Genomic DNA, 15,427 nt, shown 5'->3' with positions numbered 1-15,427 from the left:
CAAAGCCATTTTTTTAGGGACCACATCATATTTGAAGTCACTTTGAGGGGCCTTTATGACAGAAAATACCCAAAAGTGACACCATTCTAAAAACTGCACCCCTCAAGCTGCTCAAAACCACATTCAAGAACTTTATTAACCCTTCAGGTGCTTCACAGGAATTTTTGGAATGTGGAAGAAAAAAATTAACATTTAACTTTTTCCACAAAAATGTTACTTTAGACCCAATTTTTTTTATTTTCGCAGGGGTAACAGGAAAAAATGAACCCCAAAATTTGTTGTGCAATTTCCCCTGGGCATGCAGATACCCCATATGTAGGGAAAAAACACTGTTTGGGCACATGGCAGGGTTCGGAAGGGAAGGAGCGCCATTTGACTTTTTGATTGTAAAATTTGCTTGAATAATTAGCGGACGCCATGTTGCATTTGGGGAGCCCCTGATGTGCGTAAACAGTGGAAACCCCCCACAAGTGACACCATTTTGGAAACTAGACCCCTCAGGGAACTTATCTAGATGTGTGCTGAGCACCTTGAACCCCCAGGTGCTTCACAGAAGTTTATAACATTGAGCCGTAAAAATAAAATTTTCACATTTTTCCCACAAAAATGTTTTTCAGCCCCCAATTTTGCATTTTCATAAGGGTAACAGGAGAAATTGCACCATGCAATTTGTTGTGCAATTTCTCCTGAGTAAGCAGATACCCCATATGTGGGGGAAAACAACTGCTTGGGCATACGGCAGGGTTCGGAAGGGAAGGAGCACCATTTGACTTTTTCAATGTAAAATTTGCTTGAATAATTAGCGGATGTGCCCCTGATGTGCCTAAACAGTGGAAACCCCCCACAAGTGACACCATTTTGGAAACTAGACCCCTCAGGGAACTTATCTAGATGTGTGGTGAGCACCCTGAACCCCCAAGTCCTTTACAGAAGTTTATAACATGGAGCCGTGAAAATAAAAAAATCAAACTTTTTCCACAAAAATTATGTTTTAGCCCCAATTTTTTTATTTTCACAAGGGTAAGAGGAGAAAATGGACCCCAAAAACTTTTGTGCAATTTCACCTGAGTGCGCCAATACCCCATATGTGGGGAAAATACAGTGTTTGGGTGCACGGCAGAGTTCAGAAGGGAAGGAGCACTGTGTGACTTTTTGAACGCAAAATTGGCTGGAATCGAGAGCGGACGCCATGTCGCGTTTGGAGAGCCCCTGAGGTGCCTAAATAGTGGAAACCCCCCACAAGTGACCCCATTTTGGAAACTACACCCCTCAAGGATTTTATCAAGGGGTATAGTGAACATTTTGAACCCAGAGGTACGATACAATTTGATAACATTAGGTCATCATATTGAATAAGTTGTCATTAGTCATGAGCGCAAGTGCTCGCTACTTGACTTTGCATCGGGTACTCAGGTATGCATCATGTATCAAGGGTGCTCGAGTGACATGCTCGAGTCCCCGCCCGCATGTTTCACGGTTATTAGACACCCCAAAAAAACATGCGGAGATCGCTTGTGCATGGCAGGCAATCCCCGCGAGGTTTTTTTGGGCCGCAAAGTAATTGTGGCGGAGACTCGAGCACCCACGATACTCAATGCATACCCGAGCACCCGATGCAAACTCAAGTAGCAAGCACTTGCGCTCAACACTAGTCGCCATATCGTCATCTTTTTTCTTTTTTTTTACTTTTGAAAAAAATCCCAACCCTAACCCCAACCCCAACCCTAGCCCCAACCCTAGCCCTAACCTCAACCCTAACCCCAACCACAACCCTAACCCCAACCACAACCCTAGCACAACCCTAACCCTAGCACAACCCTAACCCGAGAGTTTATTTTTTACGCCGTTCCTCGTGTGGTATAAGTGATTAGACGACTTTATTCTTCAGGTCGGTGCGACTACAGATACCAGAATCATATCGGGTTTTTATCATTGACAGCTGTCACACACTAAAAGACGCATTTTTTTGTAAAATCTAGTTTTTGCATCGCCATATTTTGAGAGCTATAATTTTTCCATATTTTGGCTGACAGTCATGTAACGGCTTGTTTTTTGCGGGATGAGTTGACGTTTTAATTGGTGCCATTTTTAGGCACGTGACATTTTTTGATCACTTTCTATTCCGATTTTTGGGAGGCAGAATAAATAAAAACCACCAATTCAGGAATTGTTTTTTTTTTTTTATTCTGCTCCGCGTGTGGTAAAATTGATAAGGTAGCGTTATTCTTTGGGTCAGTATGTTTACAGCGGTGCCACATTTATATCGTTTTTCTATGTTTTGGCGCTTTTACATAATAAAAGCAATTTTATAGAAAAAATTATTTTTTTGCATCGCTTTATTCTGAGAGCTATAACTTTTATTTTTCGGCTGATGGAGCTGTATGGTGGCTTGTTTCTTGCGGTATAAGATGACGTTTTCATCGGTACCATTTTTATTTATATTCGTCTTTTTGATCGCGTGTTATTCCATTTTTTGTTTGGCGGTATGATGATAAAGCATTGCTTTTTGCTTTGTTTTTTATTTTATTTTTTTACCGTGTTCACTGAAGGGGTTAACTAGTGGGACAATTTTATAGGTCAGGTCATTCCGGACGCGGCGATACCAAATATGTGTACTTTTATTGTTTGTTTTTTTTCATAATAATATTTATTGATGGGTACATTATATTTTTATTTTTGGTGGATTATTATTATTATTTTTTTTTTTTTTTTCACTTTCTGACAGTTTTTTTTTACTTTTATACTTTGTCCCACTATGGGACTTTCACTTTTTTTTATTCTGATCGCCTGCATAGCACAGGAATGGAGCACCATACCTGTGCTATGCAGGCTGTCAGCGCTGCACACGGAGAAGATAGTTTGGTCATGTACTGCGCATGACCAAAATATCTTCCTGCTGTCAGGTGACCCAGATGTTGTTATGACGACATCGGGTCGTCATGGCAGCATCCGGGAAGCCGCGGCAGACAGCGCTGGAGGCCGGAAGAGGAGGGGAGTATTGCGATCACCTCCCCTTAGCCACCGCAATGCTGCGATCGACTTCGATCGCAGCATTGCAGGGGTTAATGTGCCGGGAGCGGTGCGGGACCGCTCCCAGCACATAGCACCGGGTGTCAGCTGTGACAATCAGCTGACACCCAGCGGCGATCGCGCCCGCACAGCCTGTGTGCACGCGATCGCAATGACGTATTAATACGGGTTAGGCTCTTAAAGTCCAGGGCACTGACGCGTATTAATATGTCATAGGCTTTAAAGGGGTTAAAAAAGGAGGCAGAGCAGCAATCACACCAAAAATCAGTAGATACAAATAAAGTGCAAATGCATATTCACCTCAATTCATACTCAATAGCAATAAATTGCATAAAGTGGAGAAGTTTTTTGTATTATTATTGTTATAGTTATAAGGAACACAAAAAGAGTATGGACGTATATGTTTTATTGCAGGACTAAATAAAGTGCAATGCAGGGTATAGAAAGTCTTATAATAAAGAATGCCTGCTTACAAAGAGCCTCACACTTTGTGCCTAGTAAATGAATGCAGTGCAGGAATATACAGATAAGTATCTGATCAACTTGTCTACAAAAGAGATGAAAACCTTCAGATAGTTAGACTGATAGACAATATAGACTGATAATAGAATGTACAAGGTGTGAATATAGAGGCAAGAAATGAGTCAGATTACCAACCAGTATTCATGCTGCTCCTTCCATCTCACATTCCACTCTTGACTATTCAGCCTCATGCTAAGTCTGTGAGTAGTGACTAGCGTCACACCCAACATTATCTTCAAATGTATATTTAGAGGCAAAGATAGCGTCAAAATGTGTTTTTCAAACAATACTACTCACCTGTGTGGTAATCTGTAGGAATCTCCTCTTTACACCGCTCATCATCCCTCACATATGTCTCTGTAGTATTAATATGGGGCAGATCTTCACCCTGAAACAAAGATTGTGAAAGTCACAGACAGAAGGAGAAGTCGCGTGGAATGTAGCTTATACTGTTATTACATGACACTAATGAAAAGTACTGTGATTATATGGTTAATGCTATGGTTTACTGTAATTCCTTTTGTGTGAAAGTTATGAGTTGCAGCTAAACAGCTGAGAGTTACAGAGGGTCAGCCCTGCAGCTGGGCAGGAGAGAGTTTCAGAGGGTCAGCCCTGCAGCTGGACAGGGGAGAGTTACAGAGGGTCAGCCCTGCAGCTGGGCAGGGGAGAATTACAGAGGGTCAGCCCTGCAGCTGGGCAGGGGAGAATTACAGAGGGTCAGTCCTGCAGGTGGGCAGGGGAGAGTTACAGAGGGTCAGCCTGCAGCTGGGCAGGGAGGTATTACAGAGGGTCAGCCCTGCAGTTGGGCAGGGGAGAGTTACAGAGTGTCAGCCGTGCAGCTGGGCAGAGGAGAGTTACAGAGAGTCAGCCCTGCAGCTGGGCAGGGGAGAGTTACAGAGGGTCAGTCCTGCAGCCGGGCAGGGGAGAGTTACAGAGGGTCAGCCCTGCAGCTGGGCAGGGGGAGAGTTACAGAGGATCAGCCCTGCAGCTGGGCAGGGGAGAATTACAGAGGGTCAGCCCTGCAGTTGGGCAGGGGAGAGTTACAGAGTGTCAGCCGTGCAGCTGGGCAGGGGAGAATTACAGAGGGTCAGTCCTGCAGGTGGGCAGGGGAGAGTTACAGAGGGTCAGCCTGCAGCTGGGCAGGGAGGTATTACAGAGGGTCAGCCCTGCAGTTGGGCAGGGGAGAGTTACAGAGTGTCAGCCGTGCAGCTGGGCAGAGGAGAGTTACAGAGAGTCAGCCCTGCAGCTGGGCAGGGGAGAGTTACAGAGGGTCAGTCCTGCAGCCGGGCAGGGGAGAGTTACAGAGGGTCAGCCCTGCAGCTGGGCAGGGGGAGAGTTACAGAGGATCAGCCCTGCAGCTGGGCAGGGGAGAATTACAGAGGGTCAGCCCTGCAGTTGGGCAGGGGAGAGTTACAGAGTGTCAGCCGTGCAGCTGGGCAGAGGAGAGTTACAGAGAGTCAGCCCTGCAGCTGGGCAGGGGAGAGTTACAGAGGGTCAGCCCTGCAGCTGAGCAGGGGAGAGTTACAGAGTGTCAGCCCTGCAGCTGGGCAGGGGAGAGTTACAGAGGGTCAGCCCTGCAGCTGGGCAGGAGAGAGTTACAGAGGGTCAGCCCTGCAGCTGGGCAGGGGAGAGTTACAGAGGGTCAGCCCTGCAGCTGGGCAGGGGAGAGTTACAGAGGGTCAGCCCTGCAGCTTGGCAGGGGAGAGTTACAGAGGGTCAGCCCTGCAGCTTGGCAGGGGAGAGTTACAGAGGGTCAGCCCTGCAGCTTGGCAGGGGAGAGTTACAGAGGGTCAGCCCTGCAGCTGGGCAGGGGAGAGCTACAGAGGGTCAGCCCTGCAGCTGGGCAGGGGAGAGTTACAGAGGGTCAGCCCTGCAGCTGGGCAGGGGAGAGTTACAGAGGGTCAGCCTTGCAGCTGGGCAGGGGAGAGTTACAGAGGGTCAGCCCTGCAGCTGGGCAGGGGAGAGTTACAGAGGGTCAGCCCTGCAGCTGGGCAGGGGAGAGTTACAGAGGGTCAGCCTTGCAGCTGGGCAGGGGAGAGTTACAGAGGGTCAGCCCTGCAGCTGGGCAGGGGAGAGTTACAGAGGGTCAGCCTTGCAGCTGGGCAGGGGAGAGTTACAGAGGGTCAGCCCTGCAGCTGGGCAGGGGAGAGTTACAGAGGGTCAGCCCTGCAGCTGGGGAGGAGAGAGTTACAGAGGGTCAGCCCTGCAGCTGGGCAGAGGAGAGTTACAGAGGGTCAGCCCTGCAGCTGGGCAGGGGAGAGTTACAGAGGGTCAGCCCTGCAGCTGGGCAGGGGAGAGTTACAGAGTGTCAGCCGTGCAGCTGGGCAGGGGAGAGTTACAGAGGGTCAGCCCTGCAGCTGGGCAGGGGAGAGTTACAGAGGGTCAGCCCTGCAGCTTGGCAGGGGAGAGTTACAGAGGGTCAGCCCTGCAGCTTGGCAGGGGAGAGTTACAGAGGGTCAGCCCTGCAGCTTGGCAGGGGAGAGTTACAGAGGGTCAGCCATGCAGCTGGGCAGGGGAGAGCTACAGAGGGTCAGCCCTGCAGCTGGGCAGGGGAGAGTTACAGAGGGTCAGCCCTGCAGCTGGGCAGGGGAGAGTTACAGAGGGTCAGCCTTGCAGCTGGGCAGGGGAGAGTTACAGAGGGTCAGCCCTGCAGCTGGGCAGGGGAGAGTTACAGAGGGTCAGCCCTGCAGCTGGGCAGGGGAGAGTTACAGAGGGTCAGCCTTGCAGCTGGGCAGGGGAGAGTTACAGAGGGTCAGCCCTGCAGCTGGGCAGGGGAGAGTTACAGAGGGTCAGCCTTGCAGCTGGGCAGGGGAGAGTTACAGAGGGTCAGCCCTGCAGCTGGGCAGGGGAGAGTTACAGAGGGTCAGCCCTGCAGCTGGGGAGGAGAGAGTTACAGAGGGTCAGCCCTGCAGCTGGGCAGAGGAGAGTTACAGAGGGTCAGCCCTGCAGCTGGGCAGGGGAGAGTTACAGAGGGTCAGCCCTGCAGCTGGGCAGGGGAGAGTTACAGAGTGTCAGCCGTGCAGCTGGGCAGGGGAGAGTTACAGAGGGTCAGCCCTGCAGCTGGGCAGGGGAGAGTTACAGAGGGTCAGCCCTGCAGCTGGGCAGGAGAGAGGTACAGAGGGTCAGCTCTGCAGCTGTGCAGGGAAGAGTTACAGAGGATCAGCCCTGCAGCTAGATAGGGGAGAGTTACAGAGGGTCAGCCCTGCAGCTGGGCAGAGGAGAGTAACAGAGGGTCAGCCCCGCAACTGGGCAGGGAAGAGTTACAAAGGGTCAGCTCGGCAGCTGGGTAGGGAAGAGTTACAGAGGGTCAGCCCTGCAGCTGGGCAGGGAAGAGTTACAAAGGGTCAGCTCGGCAGCTGGGCAGGAGTTAGTTACAGAGGGTCATCCCTGAAGATGGGCAGGAAGAGCTAAGGAGGGTCAGGAAGGGGCTTGGTGAGTGGGAAATCTTGAGAGATGTTTCTGCGTCGTTCACTGGTTAGAGTGCATTGTACCGAATACACAATAGACTGTAGTTGTAGTGCACGTTTCCTATGTGGGGCTCTGTATATTGAAGTTGTGGCAGAATCAGCTTCTCATTGTTGGCACTTGAGGCATGATATTAGGTGTGAAGAAAAATTTAGAAGAAAGAGAGGTTCATTGTATAAATAGACCCCTGGTGGGGTAAGACTTCAAGTGTAAATTGAGAGTTGAAGAGAGAAGTGAGAGACTGAGAAGCAAGGAGAAAGCTGGAACAGAGTGTGTGTGATAAGGAAGGATGAGGATATTGTGCTCCTAAATGGACACTGATACCTGGCTGAAAAATTAGAGAATAGCTGGTAAGACCTGGGACCAGATCAGAGATCTGGTGAGGAAGGAGTAGTTCTAGTGGTACTGAGCCAGAGGTCCAAAAGGTTATCCAAGGGTTTGTGAGGACCCTAAGACATCAAGGACAGAGGCTACATGTAACACTGACTTGGAGTTTGGATAAAGAAGTCTATATAGCCAAGCTGGGGCACAGATTGTATATTGGAAATGGACTGCAAGGAGAAGGAAAGGAAAGAGCCATCAGGAAAAATGGAGACAACAAATGAATGTAACTGCTGGATATTGTATTTGTTGCCACATGAACCCATTAAGTATGTGCCTCTATTGGAAACAGAAGAATAGATTGACAAGCTATGTAACTGCTATTCTCTCTCTCTATGTTACGTAAAGTTCATCAGTAGGATTCAGTTTATTTTTGTAACACTAACAGCAGGAACGGCTCCAGGTTTTTCTGGGCCCCGGGCGAAAGAGTCTCTGTGGGCCCTTTTAACACATACACGATTCATGATGCACAGATACGGCGGAGAAATATATATATATATATAGTACACAGGGCCCAGCCTGCCACCTCATCCTTCACATATGCAGACATGCGCACGCACACACGGTACGCAGACGCGCACGCACACACGGTACGCAGACACGCACGCACACACGGTACGCAGACACGCACAGACGGTACGCAGACACGCACACACGGTACGCAGACACACATGGTACACAGATATGTACACATACAGACAAACACATATTTTTACACAAATTCTTAAAGACATATATAAAACAGACAAATATATATACACAGTCATACACACTGACATTCACATACATGCACTCACAGACCCATTACAAGTATTTTTAATATGGGGATTGGGGAAGCCTCACTCACCTGTCCCCGGTCCAGTGTCCTGTCCAGCAGCTCCTCAGGTATGGGGCAGTGCAGGGCCCCCGGCGTGTCACAGACTTCATGGCCCTGGACCATCAGAGGGGCCCACTTGCGGTCGGGTCCGGGCCGCTCCCCCCCCCATCTGTGCAGGACCTCCGCTCCGACGGTGTTTGATGGCACTCCCCCAGACATGGCTGCGCGCTGTGCGACTGTGTCTGCTAGTAATGACGCGGCAGGGGCGACACACAAGCAAAATTAAAGGTGCAGTGCTGTCGACCCTGCCGTGTCATTACTAGCAGACACAGCCTGACAGCGCGCGGCCATTTCTGGGACTGGGGGAGTGCCGGCAATCAAGCAGCGCCTGCGTCACTGAACAGGTGCCGAAGATGCGGCCATGGCCCCGACAGTGAGTGGGCGGGTGGGTGTGTGGGCCCGGCCCCGACAGTGAGTGGGCGGGTGGGTGTGTGGGCCCGGCCCCGACAGTGAGTGGGCGGGTGGGTGTGTGGGCCCGGCCCCGACAATGAGTGGGCGGGTGGGTGTGTGAGCCCGGCCCCGACAGTGAGTGAGTGGGCGGGTGTGTGGGCCGGGCCCCGACAGTGAGTGGGCGGCTGGGCCCCTCTGATTTTCCAGGGCCCCAGCACTTGCCCGGGTACGCCGGGTGCTGACGCCGGCCCTGACTAACAGAATCCTTCCTAGTCTATAGATTACCTCTGGGGTGACTGTCATCTGATTATATACAGCCATACAGGAAAACATCTGCAGAACTTAAGAAAAAACACCTGAGGAACCCATTTCACTGGTGTTTAGGGTCGCAATGCAACACCTTGGTCCGTGTGACCCTTATACTGGAAGCAAGCCATGACTACATGACGGTTGTGACTTGGGTCATTATTCTTTTACTGTAGAGTCAACAGCTAACATGAAAAGATGAACTTGGTAGGACACAATACTTAGGTAAGCTCTAGTGTCCAAACATCCATCCACAGATATCAGAGGACTCAGGATGTGCTCACACAATATTCTCCACACCATTACCTCACCTCCACCTGCCAGAAATGTTGACACCTGATAAGAAGCGAACATGGATTCAGGCGGCTTACATGAAATTCTGACCCTCCCATCAGCACAGTGCAACAAAAATATGATATCTTCATTGAGGAGTTGCTTATATCCACAAGATCTAATATTACTGGATGTTTTTCTTTTATCACACTATTCTCAGTATACTCTTGACATAATTGCATGTAAAAAACCCCATAATCTATCAATGATGACCTTGCATGAAGTTGTTCATATTGCTTAATTTCACATTCTGAAAACTGATTATTTCATTTCATATTGGACGCCTTGGTCATGTTTCTAGTAAGTTTCAGTTGAGAAAGGATCGGTGTTTCTAATAAATTGGCCATTCCAGTGTATAATACTGGTAGATAAAACAATACTAAACACTGGACCTTCACAGCCTTCTACACATCATAGGGAAGATTTCATGACTCCTTCTTGTCCATCTACCTGATCATCTTGAGGAACATCAGGATCTTCTTGTTTACAGTCCACTAGAAGAAGAGGATGGGGACATCTCTCTGGTGTTGTCCTCTTACTGGATGGATCTGTAGTAAACATATACAGGACTGAATCCATACTTTACAGATAATTATAAGCCGTGTGTATTTAGTTCTGTCTCTTACCTTGTGATGTGAGGAGCTGGGAAACCTCCATCATGATGTCCTTGTACAGATCTTTGTGTCCTTCTAAATACTCCCACTCCTCCATGGAGAAATAGATGGCGACATCCTGACACCTTATAGGAACCTGACAAATACAATGATATAGTCATTCCCCTGATCCCTTCATAGTGTTACTGTATAATGTCCTAGCATTCCCAGCAGTGTCACCTCTCCAGTCAGCAGCTCAATCATCTTGTAGGTGAGTTCTAGGATCTTCTGGTCATTGATGTCCTCATGTATCAGGGGGTGAGGTGGAGGCCCCGTGATTGGGCTCAGGGGTCTTCCCCATCCCTCAGACACAGGGTCCTGACAGCGCTCACTAGAGGTCTTCTTCACTACTGTATAATCCTGGTTATGGAGAGACACATTAATAAATCTCACTACAGACATTTCCAGAGTCCTCACCTCTCCAGTTCTGTCCATTTGTTATTCCCATAGATAAGAATGATGTAATGTGTCATTAACAGAATCTCTCACCTCTCCAGTAAGCCGGAAGAGGATCTCTAGGGTGAGATGTAATATCCTCTCCGCCATCTTGTCCCTGTTCCTATCCATCCTTGTAATTCTCTTATACAGAAGATTTCCACTGAAAGGATTCAATATTGTAAGAAAGCAACAAGGTAAAGCTATTAAAATTTTAGGCTATCATACCCAAAAGGTACAGTGCTTAATATGTATGAAAAAATAGTTGCAAAAAAAAAAAATGGTGAAAAATGCACTCCTGTGTAAGAAAGTCCTTCCTTGTTCCAAGGAACATGGGTTAGAAAGTGCACAAGTCCAATTGGCCTCGGTCCCCAACTTGTGTAAATGTAAGAGAAATAATACATTCATTATATACAACTTATCCTTGGTCATGGGGTGGAACATTATTCACCTCCTTCCTGGGTCATTCATTACACATGCACATCGCCCCATACCCCCTTCAACTTTGGTATGTGATATATTATACATATGATATGAATCTTGCCTGAAAGATGTTAGTCACAGGATGTCTCCGGGGTTGTTTGATTTGTTTTTTTATCGACTTTTAGGACTGAAAACAGATTAGGTCAAATTTTTACAAAAATTCACAAACTCAAATAATCCAAAATTACATGTCTGTGAGAGGCAAAAGTATGTGAACTTTAAGGATAAGTCTCAAGTATTCCAGTGCCACGACTCCGGGGAGATCACGCAATATCTCACCGTCCCGTCACTATGTCACAGATTTCGTCCGGAATCGCGAGCACACAATCCAGACTACTCACTTCTTAGGTATCGGCAAGCGACCAGTGAACTAATGGCATCACAGCTCTGGATTCCAAAGCATGGAATATGTGTTTACGCCCTCCGTACGGTCACTGTCAGCTTCACGATAGCCCGATTATTAATATTATTCTCTGCCACCATTGTCCAGATTTGAAATATAATACAGGCCGGGCGGACGCTCGCGTTCTGATAGTATATGGCTTCGGGGGAGGGAACGATTACAGGACAAAAGGATCAGAACTATTAAATTTTATATTTAATCCAAAAGGGAGGCAGTGTTTATGAAAAATATACAAGATTTTACAAAGGAGACATTACAATACAGAATATACAGTTACACAAAATAATAAGGATTAAAGAAGAAACTTACTCTATAAAGATCGCTGCAACGATTCAATATAGCTGGAGGGGAGCTCTCCTTATTACCATTCAGCGGAACGTGATCCCTTGCTTGATACATATGCTCCCTGAGGTGAGTACTGCGCCAACCTCAACAAACTATTTTATGCTTAAGGGAGAAGACCTGTAACACCCCCCTGTGCCGACATCACAGTAGCTGGGGCTCCACCCTTCATTTTTGTATTAAAAATCTGTTTTTTTGGGATAACTTATCTCTGATTGATCCCAGAAACCCAAAAGTGCTACCATATTTTCTATTAAGATTTTACCTTCATTTAGAGACAACACATTGCGCAGTTGCGGCCTGCTATTCTGGTGCTTTTGCACTACAGCTCCACGGAGGTGTTTACGGCTACAAAAAAATGAGCATATCGCTCCTTGGCTGACCCTGCCACTAAAATATAGGTCCCATTATTATCGGAATTATGGAACTTACAATATTCAATATTCCGTATCGGTGCCGGCGAGACTACAGACTTCCTTTTGAAGCTAAGGAAGCAAGCTTCAACAGTTACACGTAAATTATTGGAAGCCTGCGTCTAATCACCCCCTGTATCTGCCAGGGAGCAAAATGCTCGCATTTTAATTATGTTGTAACACTTCTTGGCAGGTATTTGTTTGTGTAAGCTATTTTGGCTGTGGGTGATAATTTGCAGGGAGACACTGTAGATTGTCATCTCTGGACAAATACTACAGGGGATGGGTGAGAGGGGATTCAGGGGAAGCAGGAAAGAATCCTTAATATCTATGACAGGGGAGAAGAAAAGATTTTAAATTTTTCTATGAGAATAAGCAAAAAATTTGAAGTTGAAAATATATTCTGGTGTTTTCAATCAATGAGATGACAATCAGGCGTGAGTGAAGGACCCATTTTATTTAAAGAACAGGGATCTATCTAAGTCTTATCTTCACAATACATGTTTGTGGAACTGTATCGTTACATGAAACGAATATAGGAGATTTTTCAGAAGAATTGTTGAGGCTCATTAGTTAGTAGGTTACCAAATCATCTTTAACCCCTTTGCGACCTTTGACGTATAGGTATGTCCAAGGCTGTCTCCCTGCATTTTATGCGAGCTCCACATCTTTCCCAGCACATGACAGCTGATTTGATCAGCTGTCATGTGCATCTAACAGCCGCGGTGGAATTGCGATCCACCTGCAGCTGTTTGCTTGTTAAATGAAGCAGTCAATCTCTGACAGCAGCATTTAACTTGCGCAAACCGGAAGCGCAGTATTAGACATGTCCATTTTTTTGCAATTTCACCGCACTTGGAATTTTTTTTTCCATTTTCCAGTACACTACATGGTAAAATCAATGGAGTCATTCAAAAGTACCACTCGTTCCCCAAAAAAAAAAGTTCTAATATGGCTATATTAACAGAAAAATAAAAAATAAAAAGTTATGGCTCAGTCAAGTAAAGGAGCAAAAAATGAAAATGCAAAAACGGAAAATCGTAAGGTGGTGAAGGGGTTAAAGAGTTGAGACTCCATCAATCCAAAGTCAGGCCGACTATGTCCAGGAGTGGTCAGTCAACAAAGATCACCCAAAAAGCAAGGTATATAACAGTTGGTGAGGTCATAAAGAAACCCAAGGTAACCTCTAAGCAACTAAAGCTAACGTTAGCTAATGTTAATGTTCATGAGTCCACTATGAAGAGGACAATGAATTACAATGGTGTGCATTGCAGGATAACAAGGAGAAAGCTACTGTTCCCCATAAAAACATAGCCGCCCATATGCTGTTTGCTAAAGATCATTTGGACAAGCCAGAAGGCTATTGGAACAAAGTTTATGAATAGATGAGACCAAAATGCAGCCTTGTGTTTTAAATGAGAGTGTTATGTTCGGGAAAAGAAAAACACCGAATTAAAGAATAAAAACCTCATACCAGCTGTGAAACATGGTGGTGAAAGTATCATTGTTTTCGCCTGTTTTCATGCATCTGGGCCAAGATGCTATGTGCCACCTATGCAGTCACATACAAATGTAGCTTACTGGGGGGACGGCTGTGGTGAAGCGGGGTTACAAGAGGTAAGGTCGCTGTTGCAGGAAGCCGATGGCGGTAAGAGTGGGGCGATGTAGCGGGCCCCAGGCTGGGAGGAGGGGATGCTCCGGTAGTGCAAGGCTGCGGGCCCTGGGCTTTCAGAAAATGTTGGAGGTGAGCAGAGTCACTGCTCTGCCCAATGATTTCCCGGCGGTGGCTTCGGGAAAATGGCCGCCGGAGGCAGCACCGGCGTAGATTGAGATCTCAGCTCCCATAGTATCACCTCATTCCTGCCACCGCTGGCTTCCTTCAGCAGCGACCCTGCTCCACCGCCACCAGCCCGGTAAGCTACTGTACATTCGGACTATAGGACGGACGACCATTTTATTAAAAAAATATTTTTCCTATTTTCCTCCCCAAAATTTGGGAAGTGTCTTATGGCCCGATGCGTGTTATATTGTGCAAAACGTGACACTCTGTTTAACGCTTGCATGACTTGTCGTGCCCCTTTCAGACCTCTTGATTAGATGCTCTGGTGTGAATGACTGATTTGTCTGATTGTCTATTCATTCCTTATGCTTTTCTCTCAGCACGCAGCAGGCGCTCGCCCTGGAGTCACAGCATTCTGGTCTTCTTAGTGAAGCGTTCAGTCTGTGACACGGTGATCCCCTCCTCCCTATGACGTATCTGGACTGGGTGAATCGGTGTTTCCCTGAATGCTGAACCCAGAAGTATCTGGGATGCGCTGCTTGGGTGCCAGCACCATACCCAGATCACGCATCACAGGTATAACTTTTCAGCCATTGAGCATCTTTCTTTATAAAAAAACACCCCCCCTTTTACACATTATTACAGACCCTCTGAAGAAGCTGAATGTGAAACACCCATCAATGATGCCTCTGATGTTATATGATATAGGTTATAGGATTCATTCCTGTGTCTGTTTCATAATCTTGTTGTATATATACCTATTATACATGTATTTCCCCTACTGCTTTGCTGTGTACAGATGTGCAGCCTTCAGGCTATGTGCCCACGATGCAGAAATGCTCCGGCTTTTTTCCTGAGCATTTCTGCATCTCCCTGGCAGAAAAAACGCATGCGGATTTTACATGCGTTTTTCTGCCAAGTACAAGCGCATGTCCCGCATTTTTCACATGCGATTTCGCATGCGGGTTATCAAGCGCTTTTCCAAGCAATTTTAGCATCACTTGGAAAAGTGCTTGACAACTTGGTCACACTATATAAATCCATGCAGCCAGCATGGATTTATATAGTGTGACCAAGTTAATAGTTAAAAAGCATGGTAAAAAATAAACATTATAATCACCTTCTGATGGCCCCCGGTCTCCTCCGATGCGTCCAGTGTGTTGGACGGCTTGCGGTGGTCTAAAAGGATCTTCCATGACGTCATTTAGTCATGTGATAGGTCATGCGACCGCTGACGTCGGCGGTCGCGTGACATGTCACATGACTAAATGATGTCATGGAAGGTCCTTTTAGACCATCACGAGCCGCCGGGGAGCCAGGACGCACCACTAAGGAGACCGGGGGTCATCAGAAGGTGAGTATAATGTTTATTTTTTATTTTAAATTCTTTTTTTTTTATTTTTTTACAGGTACTATGGTACCCGGGTCTGGGGGAGAGTCTCCTCTTCTCCAGACCCGGGTACCATCCGCACATTGAATCGCTTAATATCCGCATGTGCACATGAAGTCATGCGGATATTATGCGATTCAATGCAAGTCAATGGCGGCAAAAATGCTGCGATTACGCAAAATTAATGGTAGTGCTGCGAATTTTTCCGCAATGATAATCTGAAG

General features: G+C 47.1%; 1 protein-coding gene across 3 annotated transcripts in view; it reads right to left on the bottom strand.

Annotated features, from left to right (window-relative positions):
- LOC141272062 (uncharacterized) overlaps positions 1–15,427 on the bottom strand; it is a 101,591-nt gene that overhangs the window by 29,731 nt on the left and 56,433 nt on the right. For 2 of the 3 annotated variants that reach the window (XM_073682368.1, XM_073682369.1), the window contains exons 2-6: positions 10,447–10,555; positions 10,138–10,317; positions 9,931–10,054; positions 9,755–9,852; positions 3,850–3,940 (exon numbers count right to left, since the gene is read on the bottom strand). In XM_073682368.1, the coding sequence (XP_073538469.1) occupies positions 3,850–3,940; positions 9,755–9,852; positions 9,931–10,054; positions 10,138–10,317; positions 10,447–10,524 (571 nt within the window). In that variant the 5' untranslated portion in view covers positions 10,525–10,555. Of the gene's footprint in view, positions 1–3,849; positions 3,941–9,754; positions 9,853–9,930; positions 10,055–10,137; positions 10,318–10,446; positions 10,577–15,427 lie in introns of all 3 variants that reach the window. The other variant, XM_073682370.1, reaches the window with a different exon arrangement.

The sequence above is a fragment of the Phyllobates terribilis genome, unplaced genomic scaffold (assembly GCF_046119375.1).
Source record: "Phyllobates terribilis strain yellow unplaced genomic scaffold, ASM4611937v1 Scaffold_5__5_contigs__length_657084704, whole genome shotgun sequence".
NCBI classification, from domain to species: Eukaryota; Metazoa; Chordata; class Amphibia; order Anura; family Dendrobatidae; genus Phyllobates; species Phyllobates terribilis.
Note: the sequence above shows the minus strand (reverse complement) of the source record. Positions and strands in the feature narration are given on the sequence as shown.